The 19,586-nt window shown below is 38.2% G+C and overlaps 2 protein-coding genes across 2 annotated transcripts in view; one reads left to right on the top strand and one right to left on the bottom strand.

Moving 5' to 3' along the window:
- Positions 1–19,586, top strand: part of LOC114486568 (DNA-directed RNA polymerase II subunit RPB2-like) — a 104,279-nt gene that overhangs the window by 23,351 nt on the left and 61,342 nt on the right. Inside the window, exons 3-5 of the mRNA XM_055085954.1 lie at positions 5,720–5,823; positions 5,958–6,143; positions 6,900–7,051. Coding sequence (XP_054941929.1) covers positions 5,991–6,143; positions 6,900–7,051 — 305 coding nt within the window. The 5' untranslated portion in view covers positions 5,720–5,823; positions 5,958–5,990. The remainder of the gene's footprint in view (positions 1–5,719; positions 5,824–5,957; positions 6,144–6,899; positions 7,052–19,586) is intronic.
- Positions 136–1,695, bottom strand: LOC102976014 (polyadenylate-binding protein 4-like). The gene is given in 3 exon segments (XM_024131997.3): positions 136–899; positions 902–1,174; positions 1,366–1,695. Coding segments are annotated over 3 exon segments (1,158 nt in total). The 3' UTR covers positions 136–344.

Raw genomic sequence — 19,586 nt, 5'->3', positions numbered from 1 at the left:
CGCATACCGAAAAAAAAAAAAAAAAAAAAAAAAAAAAAAAAGAAAAAAAAAAAATATATATATAATTATACTTATTGCTATGAGCACTACATTAAAATCAGAAAAATATACCATATTATAATTAGATGGTGTGCCTCTATAAAAAGAACCGAGGTTCTAAGATTCACTTATTTTTCCTCCAAAGAAAAATAAATAGCTTTGTATACAAAACCTTTGATAATAATGTTTACTAAACTTAGCAGCCATAAGCTGGGATTTGAAATTTACTGGGGACGATTCAGGCAGAGATCACTAACGTCCCCCAAGCTGCTACAAGCACTGGCTGGTACATTAATTTTCCTCTCCTACGGCCTCTGGGCCAGGGCGATGTTGAGCAGCTTGGAGCCCAAGATGCGGCCATTCATCTCAGTCATTGCTTTAGTGGCCTTCTCAGGAGAGGAGAAGCAGATCAGGCCAAACCCTTTGCTTCGCCCTTCTTCCTGCATTACCTTAACTCTGCTAATTGATCCAAATGAAGGAAATTCCCTCCGTAGCTTTTCATCATCAATGGTCTCATCCAGGTTCTTAATATAGAGCTTTGCCCCCCGGCACCGCCGAAATCTTTCCTGTTTCAGCTGCTCAAACATTTGCTTTAACTCAGCCTGTCGCTCTGCTTTCTTTTGTGCCCGGCCTACAAAAAGCAGTTGTCCATTTATGTCCTTTCTATTGATTTCTTCAGCAGCCTTTTTGGCAGCCTCATGGCTATCAAAACTCCCAAAGCCAAAGCCTTTGGATTTCCCACTGGAATCTGTCATCACCTTAACACTCAGGATTTTTCCATATTTGCTGAAAACTTCCCTCAGTCTCTCATCATCCACATCATCTCCGAAGTTTTTTTTTTTTTTTTTTTTTCGAAGTTTTTGATGTAAACATTGGTGAACTCACTGGCTTTGTTTTGGAGCTCAGCTTCCCGATCTTTGCGGCTTTTGAATCTGCCAACAAACAGCCTACAGTCCTTAAGCAGTGCCCCAATCATCTCCTGGATGGCCCTGTCGGCGGTAATCTGGTTCTGAAAGTGCACGAACGCATAGCCCCTGGAGCCGTGATCATCACTCATCTCCTTGGAGGACAGGATCTTCCCAAAAGATGAAAAGTGTTCATAAAGGGTTTTGTTATCAATGGATTTGTCCAGATTCTTTTTTTTTGCGGTATGCGGGCCTCTCACTGCTGTGGCCTCTCCCGCCGGGGAGCACAGGCTCCAGACGCGCAGGCTCAGCGGCCGTGGCTCACGGGCCCAGCAGCTTCGCGGCATATGGGATCCTCCCGGACCGGGGCACGAACCCGCGTCCCCTGCATCGGCAGGTGGACTCTCAACCACTGCGCCACCAGGGAAGCCCTGTCCAGATTCTTGATGAACACGTTCCCAATTCCGTATTTCCTCAAGTAGGCGTCATGCTGAGACCACATGAGACAGATGGATTTGCCCTTTATCGGGTCAAAGTTCATGGTGTCCAGGGCCTTCTGGGCATCTGCCAGCTGCAGAAAGTTCACATAGGCATAGCCCAGAGAGCAGCGGGTGATCAGGTCCCTGCAGATGCGGATGGACAGCACGGGCCCCACAGCGCTGAACTTCTTGAACAGCAGGTCCTCGGTGACGTCCGCGTGGAGGTCACCCACGTACAGGGAGGCCTGGCGGTACTTGGCAGCTACATGCATCTCCTGGCTCCTCACCACCACAAGCCGGTCCCTAAGGAGCTCCTGGAGTGACTTCTGCAGGAGGGTGGCCCGAGCTCATGCGTGGTGGCCTCAAAGTCAGCGCTCTGAGGCCAGGCGATGCGGTTCATTCATGTACAGCTCCCCAGGCTCGGGCAGCACCCTCTGTCAAAAGCCCCTCAGCAACCAGTACGACCAGCCCTGGAAGGGGACGACAGAACCTTGAAATCTCAAAGAAAGATTCCTAGGTCAAGCCAGTCCTTCCCGGCCACTTGGTGAGGAATCTTCAAGTGGCGGGCTGGCCCTCCATCTCAGTGCCCTCCACAGCCATTCTACAGTGGCTGGTTTCTGACTAAAAATAGGCCTCTCTCAGGCCGGTTTAAAGTTACAGCTGCCTGGGGAAAGAATTCCACAAGTGGCGTCTGAGGTGGCTGCCCGGGTCACGTTGCGCAGTCGGTGGGCGCGGGGCCCCGGAGCCCCAAACCGCCCGGGACTGGGTCGTGCAGGCGCCGCCGGCCGCGCGCACCCTGACCAACCCCGGCCGATCTCCTCCCTGCAGACCCCACCTAGAGTTCTTATTTTATCTTTTTTTAATCCTTTTTAAAAATTATATAAGTTTCAGGAATACAGCATTATAGTTCAACATCTGTATATACAACAGAGTGATCACCACCGTAGTCTAGTTACCATCCATCATTGTACAGTTGACTCCCTTCACCCATTTCAGCTACCCCTCAACTCCCTTCCCCTCTGGTAACCATTAATCTGTTTCCCATATCTGTGAGTTTGTTTTTCTGTTCTTTTTTGTTTGTTGGTTGGTTTGGGTTTTGCGGTTTTTTTTTTTAGATTCCACATATGAGTGAAATCATATGGTATTTGTCCTCCATCTGACTTAGCATAATTATCTAAAGGTCCATTCATGTTGTCATACTTATTTTTATCTTTGTGCATTTTCTATAGTTTTATCTCCTGACACTTTTTTCAAGAAATGTTTCAAACATATTGGATGAAATTGATATATAAAGGACATTTGTAAATTAGGGCTTTCTTATAGTTCTTAAGTTCTATTGGAATTATTTTACCAATATGTCTCTTTCCCCCAAATTTAACTAAGTTCTACAGAGAAAGCGTTCTTAGACTTATTCCTTTTTTGGATACCACATAGTATTTTTTGTAATGATTTGTACAGTGGTTGGTATTTAATGATTAGTATTTATTGAATTTAATAATAATGGAAATGGGGAAATATGCTAGAAAACATCACTGATTTGTAACTGATTATGAGCTCAACTATTTTTCCAGTTCCCATTTTGACAAGAAACGCTTGGTCAGACAACAGCTGGATGCTTTTGATGAGTTTATTCAGATGTCTGTTCAAAGAATTGTGGAAGATGCTCCACCTGTAGACCTATAAGCGGAAACAGCATGCTAGTAGAGAAGTTGAAGAACCAGTAAAATGGTTATTCTAATAAAGTAACATAAATAAGAGTATTGACTTGAAATTTCAGTCCTTAACTCACCTGGCCTAACAGTTAGAAAAAAAAAGAAGAGGGTCTGTAGGTGTTTTTAGTAGTGTTCTTCTAGCATCATCAATCACCTCCTGATTTATTCTTACTAATGGAGAGATGCATTTTTGCAAGTAATGTAAAACCCTAATCCTTATTCAGATAGTAAGTATTTACTAGCCAGTAAGACAGAACTCAGAGATATGATAGACTACTAAGAGAAGCAAGCCAGAAATAGGTATGTTGCTTCAGAAAAACCTCACTTTTTTCTTTCACAGTGTAAGGAATCATAAAAGAAAAAGCATGTGAAGGACTTTTTCCCTTGATTATTTGTTGCATGAAATACATTATCATAACAATAGAAGATATAATAAAGGAAAACCATCAATCATATTAGCTGTTTTAATTTTTCTAAATTCATTGTAGTCTTTGTTTTCACATATATATATTTTTTAGCATTGTTAAAATCATAGCAAGGCTATAATTTTATTTAATTAACTTATTTTTAATATAAATTTATTTATTTATTTATTTTTGGCTGCATTGGGTCTTTGTTGCTGTGCGGGGGCTTTCTCTAGTTGCAGTCAGCAGGGGCTACTCTTCGTTATGGTGCACGGGCTTCTCAGTCAGGTGGCTTCTCTTGCTGCAGAGCACAGGCTCTAGGCATGCAGGCTTCTGTAGTTGTGGCACGTGGGCTCAGTAGTTGTGGCTCACAGGCTCTAGAGCACAGGCTCAGTAGTTGTGGCACATGGGCTTAGTTGCTCCACAGCATGTGGGATCTTCCCAGACCAGGGATCAAACCCATGTCCCCTGCGTTGGCAGGCAGATTCTTAACCACTGCACCAACGGGAAGTCCCAAGGCTATAATTTTAGAATCTAGTTTTACATGAATGATAATGACTGACCCTAGTTTTTGAGTAGAGAGGCAGCATGATGGGCCTTGGCCTTGAGGGACAGGGAAAACTGAAAAACAAGGGGAAGTAGGGAGAGCCCCAGAAATAGAATTAGACAGAAATAGAGAATATTACTTCCAGCCAGTTCAGTCCCTCTTTTCTGTAGCTTATCTTGTAAGGGTTGATGTATTATTCTCATTCTGGCTGGAGGTGCTGCACAGACTTTTGCTGTTAAGAACAAAAATAATTGGCACTTCTGGCACTGTGTTGGAAAATGGGCATAAAATGCCTTTTTTATACTTAGAGCATTTTCTCTTCATGGTCTTTGCAAAACAAGAGAGACAACAATATTATAATGTAGCATTTTCAAAGTGCCAGTGTCATAAGTGCTTATGGAGGAAGAGATCTCTCAAGCTGGTATATCAGAGCCTAGAGGAAGAGATGGGAGGGACTTTAACTCTGAAGGGCAGGTTAGGACTTGTCTTAGTAGAGAAAAGATACTTAATCATTTCAGCAAAAAAGTACTTGGTATATCAATATTTGGCTTGGGGATAGATTTTAGGGACCATAACAGTCAGTATATGATTTTTGGTTTGATTTGTTTTTGATAGGTATTAGTGGAAGATAAGATGAAACCAGATTGTCACAGCCTTTGGATGTCATTGGATGTCAAGGGGAATTGTGGAAAGATTGTCAAAGAATGTGCATGAAGCATTATTTTAGAAAGGTTACTTTGGAGATCATGTTTACTTGGCATGGAGAGAGGCTGGAGTCAGATTAAAATCTTGGTATAGCTTGGGTTTCAGATAATAATGTCCTAGACTAGGGTGATAGTAGAAACAAGTAGCTGGATGGCTGGCTTCCCTTTGACTCATTATCACCACCAGTTCTCTATGCTTTTTTCCTACTCCAGTTTGGGAAGCTTAGGTGTCAACAATTTACCTTTAATGGTCTGCTTACTCCCATCTTCTCCTCCTCTGAGAATTGATCTAGAGAGAAATACACTATCCATTTATAATTGGAAAATTTTCATGGGTCTTGTTTTATTGGGCAGCAAATAGATATGTTATTGAAAACTTTTTTTTTTTCTGCTAAGGGCTGAGCTATAGTCAGCCAGGGCTAGAAGTATTCAGTCCTTTATGTAGAGTAGTAATTAGGATTTTCTGTATGTTTAATTGAAGAGTTAGGTTTACTTTTTCTATGTTCTGTTGATGAGATTAGAGTATAGTTCTAATTGTCCAAATTTATCTTTTCTTTTTTTTCTGGTAACTGTACTTCTGACCTGAATGAAGGAGAGGGCACATGAAACAGCTGTGTAGATCATTAGTGCAAATCCATTTAAATTGTTTCATATAAATTCAGAGCATATTATACGTGTATAGTCTTTACTTACTTGCGATATATTAACTATTTTTTTGTCTTACACCTTAAGAAAGTGATGAATTATAAAACTTAATGTCTATGGAATATGGCTGTTGACTTTGGAGAGTACCCATATTAAAGTGGATTGATTTGGTCGGTTTATAGAGTTTCTTCTACTCAAAATGTTAATGGTGGTTTAAATGGAATCATCAAAACTTTTATGGAAAAAAATTATTTACCCTCTTCATGTTTTTGGTTTCATTTTAGCCAAGATATTTGCTGAAGTTTGAACAACTTTACCTCTCCAAGCCCATAAGAGATGGTGCTGCTTCACCAGTGTTGCCACGTGAAGCCAGATTAAGAAATCTCACGTAAGAAAGAGTTATTCCAGCAGCTGATATTGAAATACAGTTTAGAAAATGCAATTTTAACCAGTTGAGAGTTTTAACAATTACCTTACTATTAACTTGTGATCTGCTTTTTTTTCTGCTCCACTTTATAACAGAAAGTCATTAAAGAAGGTAAAGAACAACTTCAGATGCAGCATCAGAAAACTTTTATTGGTCAAGTTCCAGTTATGTTGCATTCAATTTACTGTCTACTAAATGGCTTAGCAGATCATGATCTTTGTGAGTTAAATGGATGCCTCTTGGATCCTGATGGCTACTTTATTATTAATGGATCAGAAAAGGTATAGTAGCATTATTTTATTTTATTTTTATAAATTTATTTTATTTTTATTTGTTTATTATTTTTGGCTGTGTTGGGTCTTTGTTGCTGTGCACAGGCTTTCTCTAGTTGCGGTGAGCGGGGGCTACTCTTCGTTGTGGTGCGCGGGCTTCTCATTGCAGCAGCTTCTCTTGTTGCGGAGCATGGGCTCTGAAGCACGCAGGCTTCAGTAGATGCGGCATGTGGGCTCAGTAGTTGTGGCTCGTGGGCTCTAGAGCGCAGGGTTAGTAGCTGTGGCGCACGGGCTTAGTTGCTCCACAGCATGTGGGATCTTCCCAGGCCAGGGCTCGATCCCATGTCCCCTGCATTGGCAGGTGGATTCTTAACCACTGCACCACCAGGAACGCCCTAGTAGCATTATTTTTTTTTAATTACACAATTATCATTAAGATTTAAATTATGAAAGTTGAAATTAAAAAGTAAGCTTTTCTACAGAATAATCTGAAAGTGGTAGTTGAATTATTTAGGGGGGTGACAGCTGAATTTATATAAACCAAAGTTTTATTTAGCTGTATATAATACGCACTAGAAATTTGGTCAGTTGTTTGAACTTGTATGTTTCTATGGAGCGTTTTTGCAAAATGGAGTTTGTAAAGTTCAAGAATTGATGTTTCAGTGAGCCTGTATGATGAGATTAAATTAAGATGCAGATTTCACTCTTCTTTCTACTTCAAGGACCTTGTGGGTTTTATGGCTGTAACTTTTATTGTCCATATAGGTTCTGATTGCTCAAGAGAAAATGGCAACAAACACAACCTTTGTGTTTGCCAAAAAGGATTCTAATTATGCCTACACAGGAGAGTGTAGATCATGTCTGGAGAATTCTTTTGACCCACTATCTGGGTTAGCATACTGGCAAGAGGAGGACAGGTATGGACTATTACATGGTATTGTTTGGGTTTATTCCTGTTTGTCTAGTTTTGTGAGTTACCAGACTGCATGTTTAGTCAAAAAGTTTTTCTGGAGCATATTATCAGCGTTATATGCTAGGCATTTTATTATTTACTTACTACTGTGTAATAAATCACTCCAGTAGCAACATTTATCATCTCACAGTTTCTGGATGTGGCTTAGTTGGGTCCTTTAGCTAAGCATCTCTCACAAGGCTTCAGTCAAGTTATTTGGGCTGCAGTCATCATCTTAAGGCTCGTTTGCATGGTTGTTGGCAGGAATCAGTTCCTTGCCGCTTGGCTCCCCTCCATACAGCAACTGATAACATGGCAGCTCACTTTGGCAGAGAGAGTAATTAAGAAAATTTGTAGAGCGTAAGGGCAGGATGGAAGTCACCTTTTTTTTTTTTTTTTTTTTTTTTTGGCTGCGCCTCGAGGCTTGCAGGATCTTAGTTCCCCAACCAAGGATTGAACCCAGGCTCTGGCAGTGAAAGTGCCGAGTCCTAACCACTGGATTACCAGCGAATTCCTGGAAATCACCATCTTTTTATACCTTAATCTTGGAAGCAACATCCTCTCATTTTTGCCAAGTTCTATTTATTAGATGCAAGTCAGCACATCTAGTCCATACTCAAGGGAGGGGATTATACAAGGCAGTAATAGTAGGCAGGGATCAAAGGGCACTATCTTAGTAGCTGCCTACCCTAGGCATGTTGCTTATAATAATGTAATATAATAACAGCTAGCATTTCTTGAATATTTGCTATGTGCCAATTATGTTACTCAGTTTGCTTGATTTAATATTTACAACTATATTGGGAATTTGTTGTAATCAACTCTTATTTAATTTCATGAACATTTTTTATTAAAGTTTTTTGAATAAGGCATATGTGCACATTAAAATAGTTCAAAAAATTACAAAAAGGATACACTATCCGTGAGATGGGATAAGGTTTCTAAGGAAGGAGGCCTGAAGTAGGAGGAGGAAGACAACAGAAACTTTTATTAGATAGACCATGATAATGTAGGGTTATGAGGCCAAGAGAAGATAGAATTTGATATTGAAGGAAAGAAATTTGATTAAAACTGAGAAACCAGGTGTTGTGTAATGCAGTGTAAGCCAGTAACTTTTATTTCATTTCTGTCTGTGTGGCAATTAAAGGGGGAAAAATTAGAAAAGAGACGCTTATATGAGAGAGGCTGTTAATTTTGAAACATTGTTTGTAGTGGAGATACCTCACAGACCAACTAAGAGTTAATATTTATTTTTCATTTTGTGCTTAGCTTTTCCCACATTTGTCTATCCATATTCTCTCTTATTTTGCCCTCATTTATTTCTTTCTTCCAAAGTTTTCCATTTTTTTGGTTAGGGGGAAGGACTTGGGGGTCTGTGTTTTGCAGCCAAAGGTCATTTCCAAATACAGTCTTGGGGAATTCTAGAGGATCTTGGCAGACAGAGAGAGTAGATAATGCAAGTTCTCTCAGGTCCAAATGACCAGTCTGTCCATCAAATGAGTAAACCTGTTCCATTGGTTTGAAAAGCAGCCATAGGACGTTCCTTAAAATATGAGAGGCATGCTTCTTTTGAAATACATATAATGAACATGTATATAAAATGGTTCTTATGAAGTTTATATATGGCTGCAATCTCTGTGTCCTCATATTCTAATGATTTTTTTCCTAGGGTGCAGAAAGAGTGCTATTGGTCAGCACATTGTGGCAACCCTACCATATGTTAACCCAGACATTTTCATCATTAACTTTTTAAGAGCGTTAGATTTTGTGTCTGACAGAGATATTTCAGAGCATATTATTTATGATTTTGAAGATCCAGAGATGATGGAAATGGTATTGCACAAGCAAAATGTATTCATAGTATTTTTCATGAGATTTAAAGTTATTGACTGCTGCTAATCCTAAAGCACAGTACAAAGCTGCTCTGAAGATCAATTCAGCTGTTGCAAACCCCATGCTATTTACTGTGTAGTGCAAGCCTTCAGCCCTGCCTTGCCTTCTCTCCTGACAATTCTCTGTAAAATAGACATGAAACCTAGAGGCAGCTAGAGTTCATTGACATCAAGAAGAAACAGTAAAAACGGAAAACCATAAAAGCATACTAGTCTGGTGCTATTCAGTATAAAGGGAAAAAGAGTAGTTGATACCTTTTTTTTTTAACCTTTTACATTGAAATCATTTCTAATTTATAGAAAAGTTGCAAATAACTCTCCTATACTCTGCACCCAGAATCACCAGTTGTTACCTTTGCCTCATTTACTTTAGGATTCTATTATCTATATATACGTTTTATTTTTTTCTGGACCGCTTGAGAGTAAGTTTCAGGCATTCATGCCCCTTTACTCCTAAATACTTCAGTGTATATTTCCTAAGAACCAGGACGTTCACTTACACAATTGTAGTATAATTATCCAAATCAGGACATTTAACTTTGGTACAACACTGTTAGCTTTGCGATCTTATTCAGGTTTTTGCCAGTTGTGCTGATCATGTCCTTAATGGCATTTTTTTTTTTTCTGGTTCAGAAATCTAGTCCAGGATCATGTATTGCATGTTGTTTTTTTGTCTCTTTAGTCTCTTTTTATCTTCCCTTGTCTTTATTTATTTATTTATTTTTGGCTGCTTTGGGTCTTTGTTGCTGCGTGCAGGCTTTCTCTAGTTGCAGCGAGTGGGGGCTACTCTTCGTTACGGTGCATGGGCTTCTCGTTGCGATGGCTTCTCTTGTTGTGGAGCTCGGGCTCTAGGGGCGTGAGCTTCAGTAGTTGTGGCATGCAGCCTCAGTAGTTGTGGCTCACGGGCTTAGTTGCTCCATGGCATGTGGAATCTTCCCAGACCAGGGCTCAAACCCATGTCCCCTGCATTGACAGGCAGATTCTTAACCACTGCACCATTAGGGAAGCCCTCTGTGTAGTTTTTTTAACTTTCTGAAAATCATATACCACTTTTATAAAACTTTTAAGCCAAAAATAACTACAGGACATAATGTAATTGTGGCACATTTATGTTATACAACTTCCCACTTCATTGCCTCTATTCCATTTTAGAACAGAGGTCTGGAAATTTGGAGACCAGGCTTCTAGTTCAGACTGTTTTGCATGTATTCTATAACCTTGGGCAAGTTGGTTTGCCTCTGCAGGCCTTAGTTTCTTCCTCCCTAAGAGGGGTACTTAAGTAACAGTAGCTACTGTTTCAGTGGTTTCCATGTGCCGAGTGCTGTGCTGAGCAGTTTCCTCACAGCAGCTCCATGGGTTGAGCATTATCCCCCTTTTCCAGATAAGAAAACAGAAGCTCAAGTAAGTGTTGGAATCAGAATTCAAATTCATGTTTAGCCCATCCCCCAAAGCCATGTTCTTTTCACTACACACTCTCCCAGCCACCTCTTGCCTCTCGTCTCACAGTGTCCTGGCCCTAGAATGCACTTAAATCCAGGACTTGATTCAAAATCCTCTATCTGGAAAACACTATCTTTCTAAATTAAACTTAGGTCACTTTTGTTAATGCTATGTCTGTTCTTTTTTTTTTTTTAAAATACTTTATTTATTTATTTGGCTGAGCCAGGTCTTAGTTGTGGCATGCTGGATCTAGTTCCCTGACCAGGTATCAAATACGGGCCCCCTGCGTTGGGAGCGCAGAGTCTTAGCCACTGGACCACTAGGGAAGTCCCTATGTCTATTCTTTATGTTACATCAAACTCTAAGACAGAATGTCTCATCCTCAGCATTACTGACATTTTGGACTGAAAATTTCTTGGTTGTTGGGAGCTGGATGTCTTTGGCAGCATCCCTGGCTTCTACCCGCTATATGTCAGGAGCACCCACCCTTCAAGTTGTGATACCAAAAATGCTTCCAGACATAGTTGCAAATGTCCCCTGGGGGAAAATCACCCAGGGTTGAGAATCAGTGTTCTAAAAGAAGGGAAAAGGCAAATTCCTGCATTAACCCTGGAGGAAAATTGTATTGAAAAGAGACGTGGAATCTTGTATTTTTACCTGCATGATTCTTGGACTCTACCAGCTCTGGCTAAAGTCAGCTCCAGTGTCTCACATTATTTGCTCTGTGCAGAACACTGTACCAGTTACACATACATTATATATCCAAGATTTAGGGAAATGGGGAAGGAGAATAAACTTTGCCCTCTCAAAAATGACTCTACTTCCTTAGTGAAATTCACATTTGCCTGAGAAGAAACAAGCCACATGAGACTGCTGAGTGAGAATGGATATTCAACAGGGAATAGTGGTAACTGAATACAATGCTGATTTTATTCCAACCAAATAAAGCAATACATAGGTCACCTGGGCAATAAGCTTAACTCAAGGGATAAAAGCCAAAAAACAAGGATTTTGTTGTTGTTTTATCAGTCACTGCCCACTTACACAACTCATCTCAGAAAATATGAGTTAAAAAATCTCATGCATAGAAACATAGGAAAAGAGAAAAAGGGAAAAATGAAGTTCATCTAGTGTGCAGTTGAAGGTGGTTTCTCCAATTTCCTTTCTGGTCCATCAGCATGGTCCACTTTGTATTACCTTAATATCATGACTATTGTCCCTGCAAATCGAACAACCATAAAAACACATTTATTATTAAATTTCCCCCTCTACCCATCTTGAGTTCTTGTGGCTGGACTAAAAATAAAATGGACACAAGACAGATTAACAGGAGAAAAAGAAATTTTCATTCTTGTGCACGGAGTTCTCATAGAAATGGGACCTAATAAGTGACCAAAGCAGGCAGATTTTATACATTTTAGACAAAGAAACAATAAATTTGTGAGGAATTGACAAAGAAACTTAGGCTCTGGGAGCTTAATTAGTAAAGAATCTAAAGAGAGCTTTGGCTTGGGCTAGTAAATTAAAGAAGTAACAAGGTTTGTTTATACAGGCTTTTCAGCTCTGAACTCCCTATGTCTGGTGATAAGAGTGTCCTTCTACCTCAAGAAGCAGGGAATGCATCTTTCATATGATAGATTTATTTCCTCCTCTCAGGGAGACAGAGGAGGGTCAAAGTGTAACTCTTGCATCGGCTCTTTCTTAAGTAAATTTAATTCAAGATAATTAATATGGCATTGAGGCATATTTTGGGGTGGCTTGCCCTGGGCCTCAACAGTTCCCTCTTCTAAAACTTCCTTGGCAATCTCACATATTAAAAAGTCAAGCTAATAGAGTGTTCCATCCCACTACACCAGTCTCTCAGACTTGACAGTAAGTCAGATGAGTTAAGCTCATTTCAGGTGATGCAGGTGGGGTCCCAAAGTTAGACCTATGCTGCAAGCAATCAGGCATTTAATAAGAGGCATATCGGAATTTCCCTGTTGGCGCAGTAGTTAAGAATCCGCCTGCCAATGCAGGAGACACAGGTTCGAGCCCTGGTCTGGGAAGATTCCACATGCTGCAGAGCAACTGAGCCCATGCGCAACAACTACTGAGCCTGCATTCTGAAGCCCACGAGCCACAACTACTGAGCCCTCGTGCCACAACTACTGAAGCCCGTGCGCCTAGAGACCATGATCCGCAACAAGAGAAGCCACTGCAGTGAGAAGCCCATGCACCGCAATGAAGAGTAGCCCCCGCTTGCTGCAACTAGAGAAAAGCTCCAAAATAAATAAATAAATAACTTAATTTTAAAAAATAAATAAGAGGCATGTATATGGAAACAAAAGAAAAATAGAGGTTAATGATTGGAGCAGATTATAAACCAGTTTCTGAGCCCAGGGGTCAGTCTTAAGATTTCTAGATGTCAGGGTCAAAGCATCTTTTGCAATTTGAAATGTCTCTGATGATGTCATCAGGTGTTCAAGTAAACTTTCTGATGTTGCTCATACAGCAACAGGCACAAAGATTGTTTAAATATGAGCTTTTGAAGTTTATATCAAATTGTCTAGCTTCAGTTTGTAGGGCTTCATAAAAAAGGGCAGTTTTAGTTTTCAGTGATTTCAGATAAAAAAAAAATAGGACAAATTTGGAAAGGATAGTTTGGAGAGTAATAGCTTGATACAGGAGGAACCTTGAAGAATTCAGGATATAGTCTAGTTTACAGGTAAATAACAAAACCCTCAAAGACAATGAACAGAACTAGAATTTGGTGTCTCCAAGTGTGTATTATAGTTTCTGCTGAAACATAATTTTCTCTCTACAATTACCCCCAGTTTTTACCAAAGATAGTGAAATTAGACTAATTTGTTTGCAAAATAAGTAGATTCAATAACCTTGGCCTGGTTGTTTACATAAGTCCAGCAAGAATAGCGATTGACCATATAGACTGTTTTAAATCTGCTTTGCTGGGACTTTTTATGAGGCATCTCAGATTGAATTTTTTTTTTTTAAGATTTTTTTGATGTGGACCATTTTTAAAGTCTTTATTGAATTTGTTACAATATTGCTTCTGTTTTTGTTTTTGGTTTTTGACCGTGCGGCATGTGGGATCTTAGCTCCCTGACCAGGGATCAAACCCACACCCCTTGCATTGGAAGGCAAAGTCTTAACCACTGGACCACCAAGGAAGTCCCTCAGATTGAATTTTTAATAGCCTCTCAAGGCTAAGAAGCCAAGCCAAACATTTCACCAACAGACTTTGCCTGCAATAGGTATAGATTTGGGTGAATTCCTCTCTTCACAAGGTCCTCAAAGTAAACTATTTCCTGGGTCTGCCAGGAAATGACTCTCCTTATTCACCTGGTAAGGCTGCTAGGAACCCTGAAAGTAAGGTACTAGGCTGTTTTTCCAAGAGGCTTTGTTGGCTACATAAAGTCAACCTTAGTTTCTCAAAGCTGTCCGGTCATATCTGAGTCTATGCATGTCTCTCTCCAATATGACATTCCAGTCAAAGCGTTGATAATATTATATAATCAATGTTTCCAATTGTGTTTTGTTTTAAGAAAAACAGATTCTTACTGAACTTATGCAAATAACTATATTGCCAAGAAAATAAGAGTACTCACTGAGAGTTTCTGAATTCTGCAGGGATCCAGTAGAGAGAAAAAGATAAATGTTCCAATGCTGCTTAGAAACCTATAATGGACCAAATTGTTCTAAGTCACAGCTTAAGAGAAAAGAGAAAAAAGTCTCCTTAAATCTGGAAAAACAAAAAATTTTTAAAATCAGCAATGTTTCAAATTTTAATAAATCATAAAAAATTATAATTATCTTCCTCAGTTTATTTGGTCCCATAATTAATTCTTGCTCCACTTGATCTTTTGTTAGAAATTTTTTGAAGCCATCAGTTTCTCCATTAGGCGTTCTGTAAATTCTTACCCAGGTATGATTTGAAAATCATCAGAAACTTATATTCTAGAATGCTTGTTAGATTCCTTTCCATGAATTCCCCTCAAGATAAAACACATTTGCAGAAAGCTTTTGTAAAAGCATATGAGTAAAACAGTAACTGTGTGTAGATGATAAAAGACTTTAAAATGTCCATTATTGAAGATCTGATTCATTATAATGGAACTGATAAAGAAATTTAGTTATCTCTGAGACACATATCATTTTAAGATAACAACTAGAATTATGGCTAACATTATACTAAGACATATCCAAAGCTTAGGAATTTCAGTTATTTTCTAGAACATTTATGTTAATAACATTTACCCATACAATATGACCTAAGAAGGTTTATCATCATTTACTTGACAATGCTTCCTATGTATTTAACATACAAAATAAGCCTAATTAATTTAGTATCTCTTTTATAAGGAGAGAAAATACATTTTTGAGGTGTTCCAGGGGCCCTCTGGAAAAACCCCAAAATTATTTCCAGTTCAATAAGACTTCATTTAGAATTCGTTTTTTTGTGCAGTTTGTCAAAAATATCAAACGTTTTTAAAACACTTGGTCAAATAGGATCATAGGTCACTGTGAAAGAATACTGAGGTGCCCATTTAATCAAAGTGACAAAGACATCCCTGGCAAATACAGAAAGTTAAATAGTTGTAAAAAGCCTTAGTTCTTTTAATATTGAAAAGACTTAGATTTTTTTGTGTGTGTGTGTCTTCTGAGTGATCAAAAAATCTGATAAAGACAAAATATAGAATCTGTTTTTCTAGACAGATTAAAGGTAAAGAAAACTACTTTTTTTTACAATTTCTTATTAAGACTAGACCAATAATCTAAGAAAACTTTGTCCTTTTAACAGAGATAAATACCAGATTTTAATTTTATACCAGTTTACTTTTGATATTAAAACTCATTTACTTAATTAAATTCATTTCAGTCTTAGCCAGTCCTGATCACACATAAAATTCCTAAATATTCTTTTTTTCATAGACCTGTTATAATTTTCTATGTTCATTTTATTTGTCCCTTGTTTTCTTTCCCATTTAGAAATAGCCAGCTTTAGGACAAAATCGCTTTCTTTTTCCTTAACAAAAGCACCTCTTTACCTTTTTTTAGCCCAAAACACATAATACTTTTTTTATTTCTGGTACCTTTAACTACATATATTAATTAGAATTCTTAATCCTTTGAAATCTTAATTTCGGGTGGAAATAAAGAAGTAAACAACTGTGAACTGTATTAACATTTTGCGGCTTGGCAAACAAATACATTTCATAATTTCTAGAAATATATGCCACTTCATAGCACAGTATTTCAATAAAGCACAAGCTATATCTACTAATAGACCCAAACATAACACGTCAAAAGTAGGTAAACTTAAACTTGTTTAGCAATTAATGTTCCTGTATTTTATCTTATTTGGAAATGATATAGACACCCAATGAATTCCCATCATTTAATTTAACTTAGCAAAACTCTAAGGTTGTAAATTAAATTATCAAAGAATTTAGAAAAATAGACATATCATAAAACAATTATTGTTAAAAGACTTAGCTAAAAATTCTTATCTGATTTACATCTATTTAATTCACTTGTTTTTAACAATCATACTTTGTTTACTTATGAAAATTTCATGAGTCATTAAAGCAGCTATTCGTTATCTTAAGGTTTTCTTTTGTTTTTTTTTTTGCTGGTAAAATTTGCAACAGAGACAACATAAGCCTGTTTGACTAGCAAAACTAGGTAGAACAAAATTTTTTATCTGCATTATATTTAATGCTTGTAACTCTGAAGACATACCTGTATTAATTAAACCAAAAAACCTAAAATTAGCTTTTATTTATCAAAGATTATCCTAGAACTTGAAAAAATTTTGGGTTCTTATTATATTTTTGAGAATTTTAATATAAGTGCTTGTTTGTTTAGGCCAATTAAGTGGAGCTCTTCTACAAATTAATTTTGGCAATACCATCTAGAGGTAGAAAAATATCTTTAATGTACCCATATAGACATATACACAACCAGAGATCTCTTAGTTTTCATTTTAAAACTTTAGTCATGAGTCAGGTACAGTACAAAAGTCACTAGTTTATAAATAAAGTTGAAATAAATTAAGTTTACTTGCTCAGATGGCTAACATCTTTTATTATTTGTGGAGAAGACTTAAGATCTGTATTTGCCCTTGACAAATAATTGCAGAAGGGATGTGATTTACTAGAGTTTGGGCAAGAGATCCTTTTAGCAGTTTGTGTTTTAAAAGGCCTCTTTCCCTTTTTTTTTGGTTTCAAGTTTTACCAATTCAGCTAATCCAGGCTCAGTCTCAGGCAATGTGGGCTGTGTTTACATTTCAAAGACATGATAAGATTTATAGCTTTTAGGGCCAAAGAAAATGTTAGGTTTTCTCCTAGGAGTTCTGGAGTATATTTATCTATTTTATACACACACACACACACATATATATATATATATATATATATAATTATAAGTCTTAGGGTAATTATTATTTTAAAATAATTTTTAAAGTACAGGACAGTTTTGCTCCAATATCCTGATCTTTTATAATATCTAGAAAGCATTTTGAGAGGAATAGGTAAGGTCTGGGAATTGGTAAAGGCAAGTGGAACTTGACTTGTTTCTACAGTTGCATTTCTCATTTTGTAGAGTTTTGCAAGACAAAGAAAGTTGTTTCTATTAAGCCCTTGAATATTGGCTTCCAGCTGATTTACTTGCTGATTATTTGTAGGAGGCACTGGGGAATTATAGAGGAGATGGGCGATTTTTTTTAGAAGGGAAATTTATGTTGCATCTTACTTTTAAGTCTAATTTCTGTTTTTTCATCTTTATAAGGGATTACCTAAAGCTCACCATTATACTTTTTTTTCCTTTCAATTTGATCCTCCCATAAGTATCAATATAAGTTATTTATGATGAGAGCTTTCAGAATTTTTTTCCTCTTAAATATAGCCAACTTAAAGGATCCTTTTTTCTGGCCATTGATGAGTAGGATCTTGTATTAATTTCAAATACAGACTCAAACCAATAAGCCTTTTTTATGGCTTAACCAAAGATGAAAGAAGCATCTCACAAGAGTATATAGCCCTCACATGATCAAGAAAGTTCACTCCCATAGTTAGTCTAAGAAAGTAAGGCAATGAAGGTTGAGACAACAACAGCCCATTAAGACAAACTCTCCTGAGAGCTGGTATGGCCAGAGTGCTGACTTTGTGTTTCAAAACCGAAGTCTATTCAACTGGCCACCAGATGCACCTTCCAAATGGCCAGGACCAGAGAGAATATTCTCACTGGACACAAAGCTGAGATCTCAGGACATAAAGCAAGGTGGAAGGACAAACTTTATCTGGGTTTATATGGAAGATCCACAGCAAAGTTTGTTTAAGTAGATGCAGGTCTGGTGAGAAACATTAACTCACCAGTCTATGAGGCTGGCTCAAACAGCAGGCTTATAGGACCTATGCCTGCATTCTGCTCTATGGTTCTTCCTCCTTATGGCAAACAATACAGCAGACAGAGACGAAGGAAAACAGTGACCATCTCTGGGAAGAAAAGAATTCCCAAGAGTTGCTAAGTACAAGGAACTAGCTCAAAAATATTTTCTCCTTCTAATCTAAATTTAGAGAGGGAGTAAGGAACTCTCGCCACTTTCCCTTCCACCAGGCCTTGCAGACAGAGATCCAGGAAGCTGACGTGGTAAGAAATCTTACCTTCTGCTGGTCTTTATCAGATGTCTCAGGATCTCTCATCTGCAGTAGCCTCAGGGCGGGAAGCAGGTTCCAGCCAGCTCCTGCCTGGCTCACCAACTGTCAGGGTTGAATAAATATCCCCCTCTACCGTCTTGAGTTCTTGTGGCTGGACTAATAATAAAATGGACACAAGACAGATTAACAGGAGAAAAAGAAACAATTTTATTTATGTGCACAGAGGTCTCATAGAAATGGGACCTAATAAGTAACCAAAGCAGGCAGCTTTTATTCTTTTTAGACAAAGAAACAATACATTTGTGAGGAATTGACAAAACAAAGAAATTTAGACTTTGGGTACTTAATTAGTGAAGAATCTATACAGAGTTTTGGCTTAGGGAAGTAAATTAAAGAAGTAACAAGGTTTGTTTTTACAGGCTTTTCAGCTCTGAATTCCCCATCTCTGGCACTTTTAAGGGTGTCCCTTCTACCTTTCAGATGCAGGGAGTGCATCTTTCATATGAGATTATTTTCCTGCTTTCAGGGAGACAGGAGGGTCAAAGTGTCTCTCTTGCTGGCTCTTTCTTAAGCAACTTTAATTCACAATAATTAACATGCCATTGAGGCACATTTTGGGGTGGCCTGCCCTGGGCCGCCATATTGAAACACTACCTGCCATATTGAAACTGCCCCACTATTTGTATTAAAAAGACCCATGTCATTATACATTAGATTCTTTACAGGGTGACAATTAATTAATATTTTTAAAGCTAAATCGAGGGCGAAAGCCCAACTCAGCTATTTTTTTTTCCCTAACCCTAGGGCACAGGGAGCTATCCCCAAAGAATCACTCTCAGAAGAAAGACCTAGGTAATCACTTAAGACTGAGGTCAGAGAATGGACCCCTGAAATACAAAGCAGCATACCTGGAGTAGAAGTCATGGTCACATGAGCTGGTCAGGTGTTTTACACTAAGGGTATCAGGTGTAATACACTTATTACTGAGCATTCTACCAGGTAGAGTTATTAAGACCTCTTTTCCAACTAATAGTGCAGAGTGTGTAGGTTACCTGAACATGCCCTCTGACTTTAAAAGAACACTTAATATTCCACAGAGTTTAACTACTAAATATATTCTTTTTTGTTTAATTTTTATTTTATATTGGTGTATAGTTGATTTACAATGTTCTGTTAGTCTCAGGTATACAGCAAAATGATTCAATTATACATATATCCATTCTTTTTCAGATTCTTTTACCATATAGTTTATTACAGAATATTGAATAGAGTTCCCTGTGCTATATAGTAGGTCCTTGTTGATTACCCATTTTATATATAGTAGTGTATATATGTTAATCCCAAACTCCTAATTTATCCCTCTCCCACCTTTCTCCTTTGGTAACCGTAAGTTTGTTTTTGAAGTCTGTGAGTCTGTTTCTGTTTTTTTTGTTTGTTTGTTTGTTTTTTTTGTGGTATGCGGGCCTCACTCTGCTGTGGCCTCTCCCGTTGTTGAGCACAGGCTCCGGAC

Source organism: Physeter macrocephalus, chromosome 7 (genome assembly GCF_002837175.3).
Source record: "Physeter macrocephalus isolate SW-GA chromosome 7, ASM283717v5, whole genome shotgun sequence".
NCBI classification, from domain to species: domain Eukaryota; kingdom Metazoa; phylum Chordata; class Mammalia; order Artiodactyla; family Physeteridae; genus Physeter; species Physeter macrocephalus.
The sequence above is the reverse complement of the archived record's forward strand: the minus strand, read 5'-3'. Positions and strand labels throughout refer to the sequence as shown.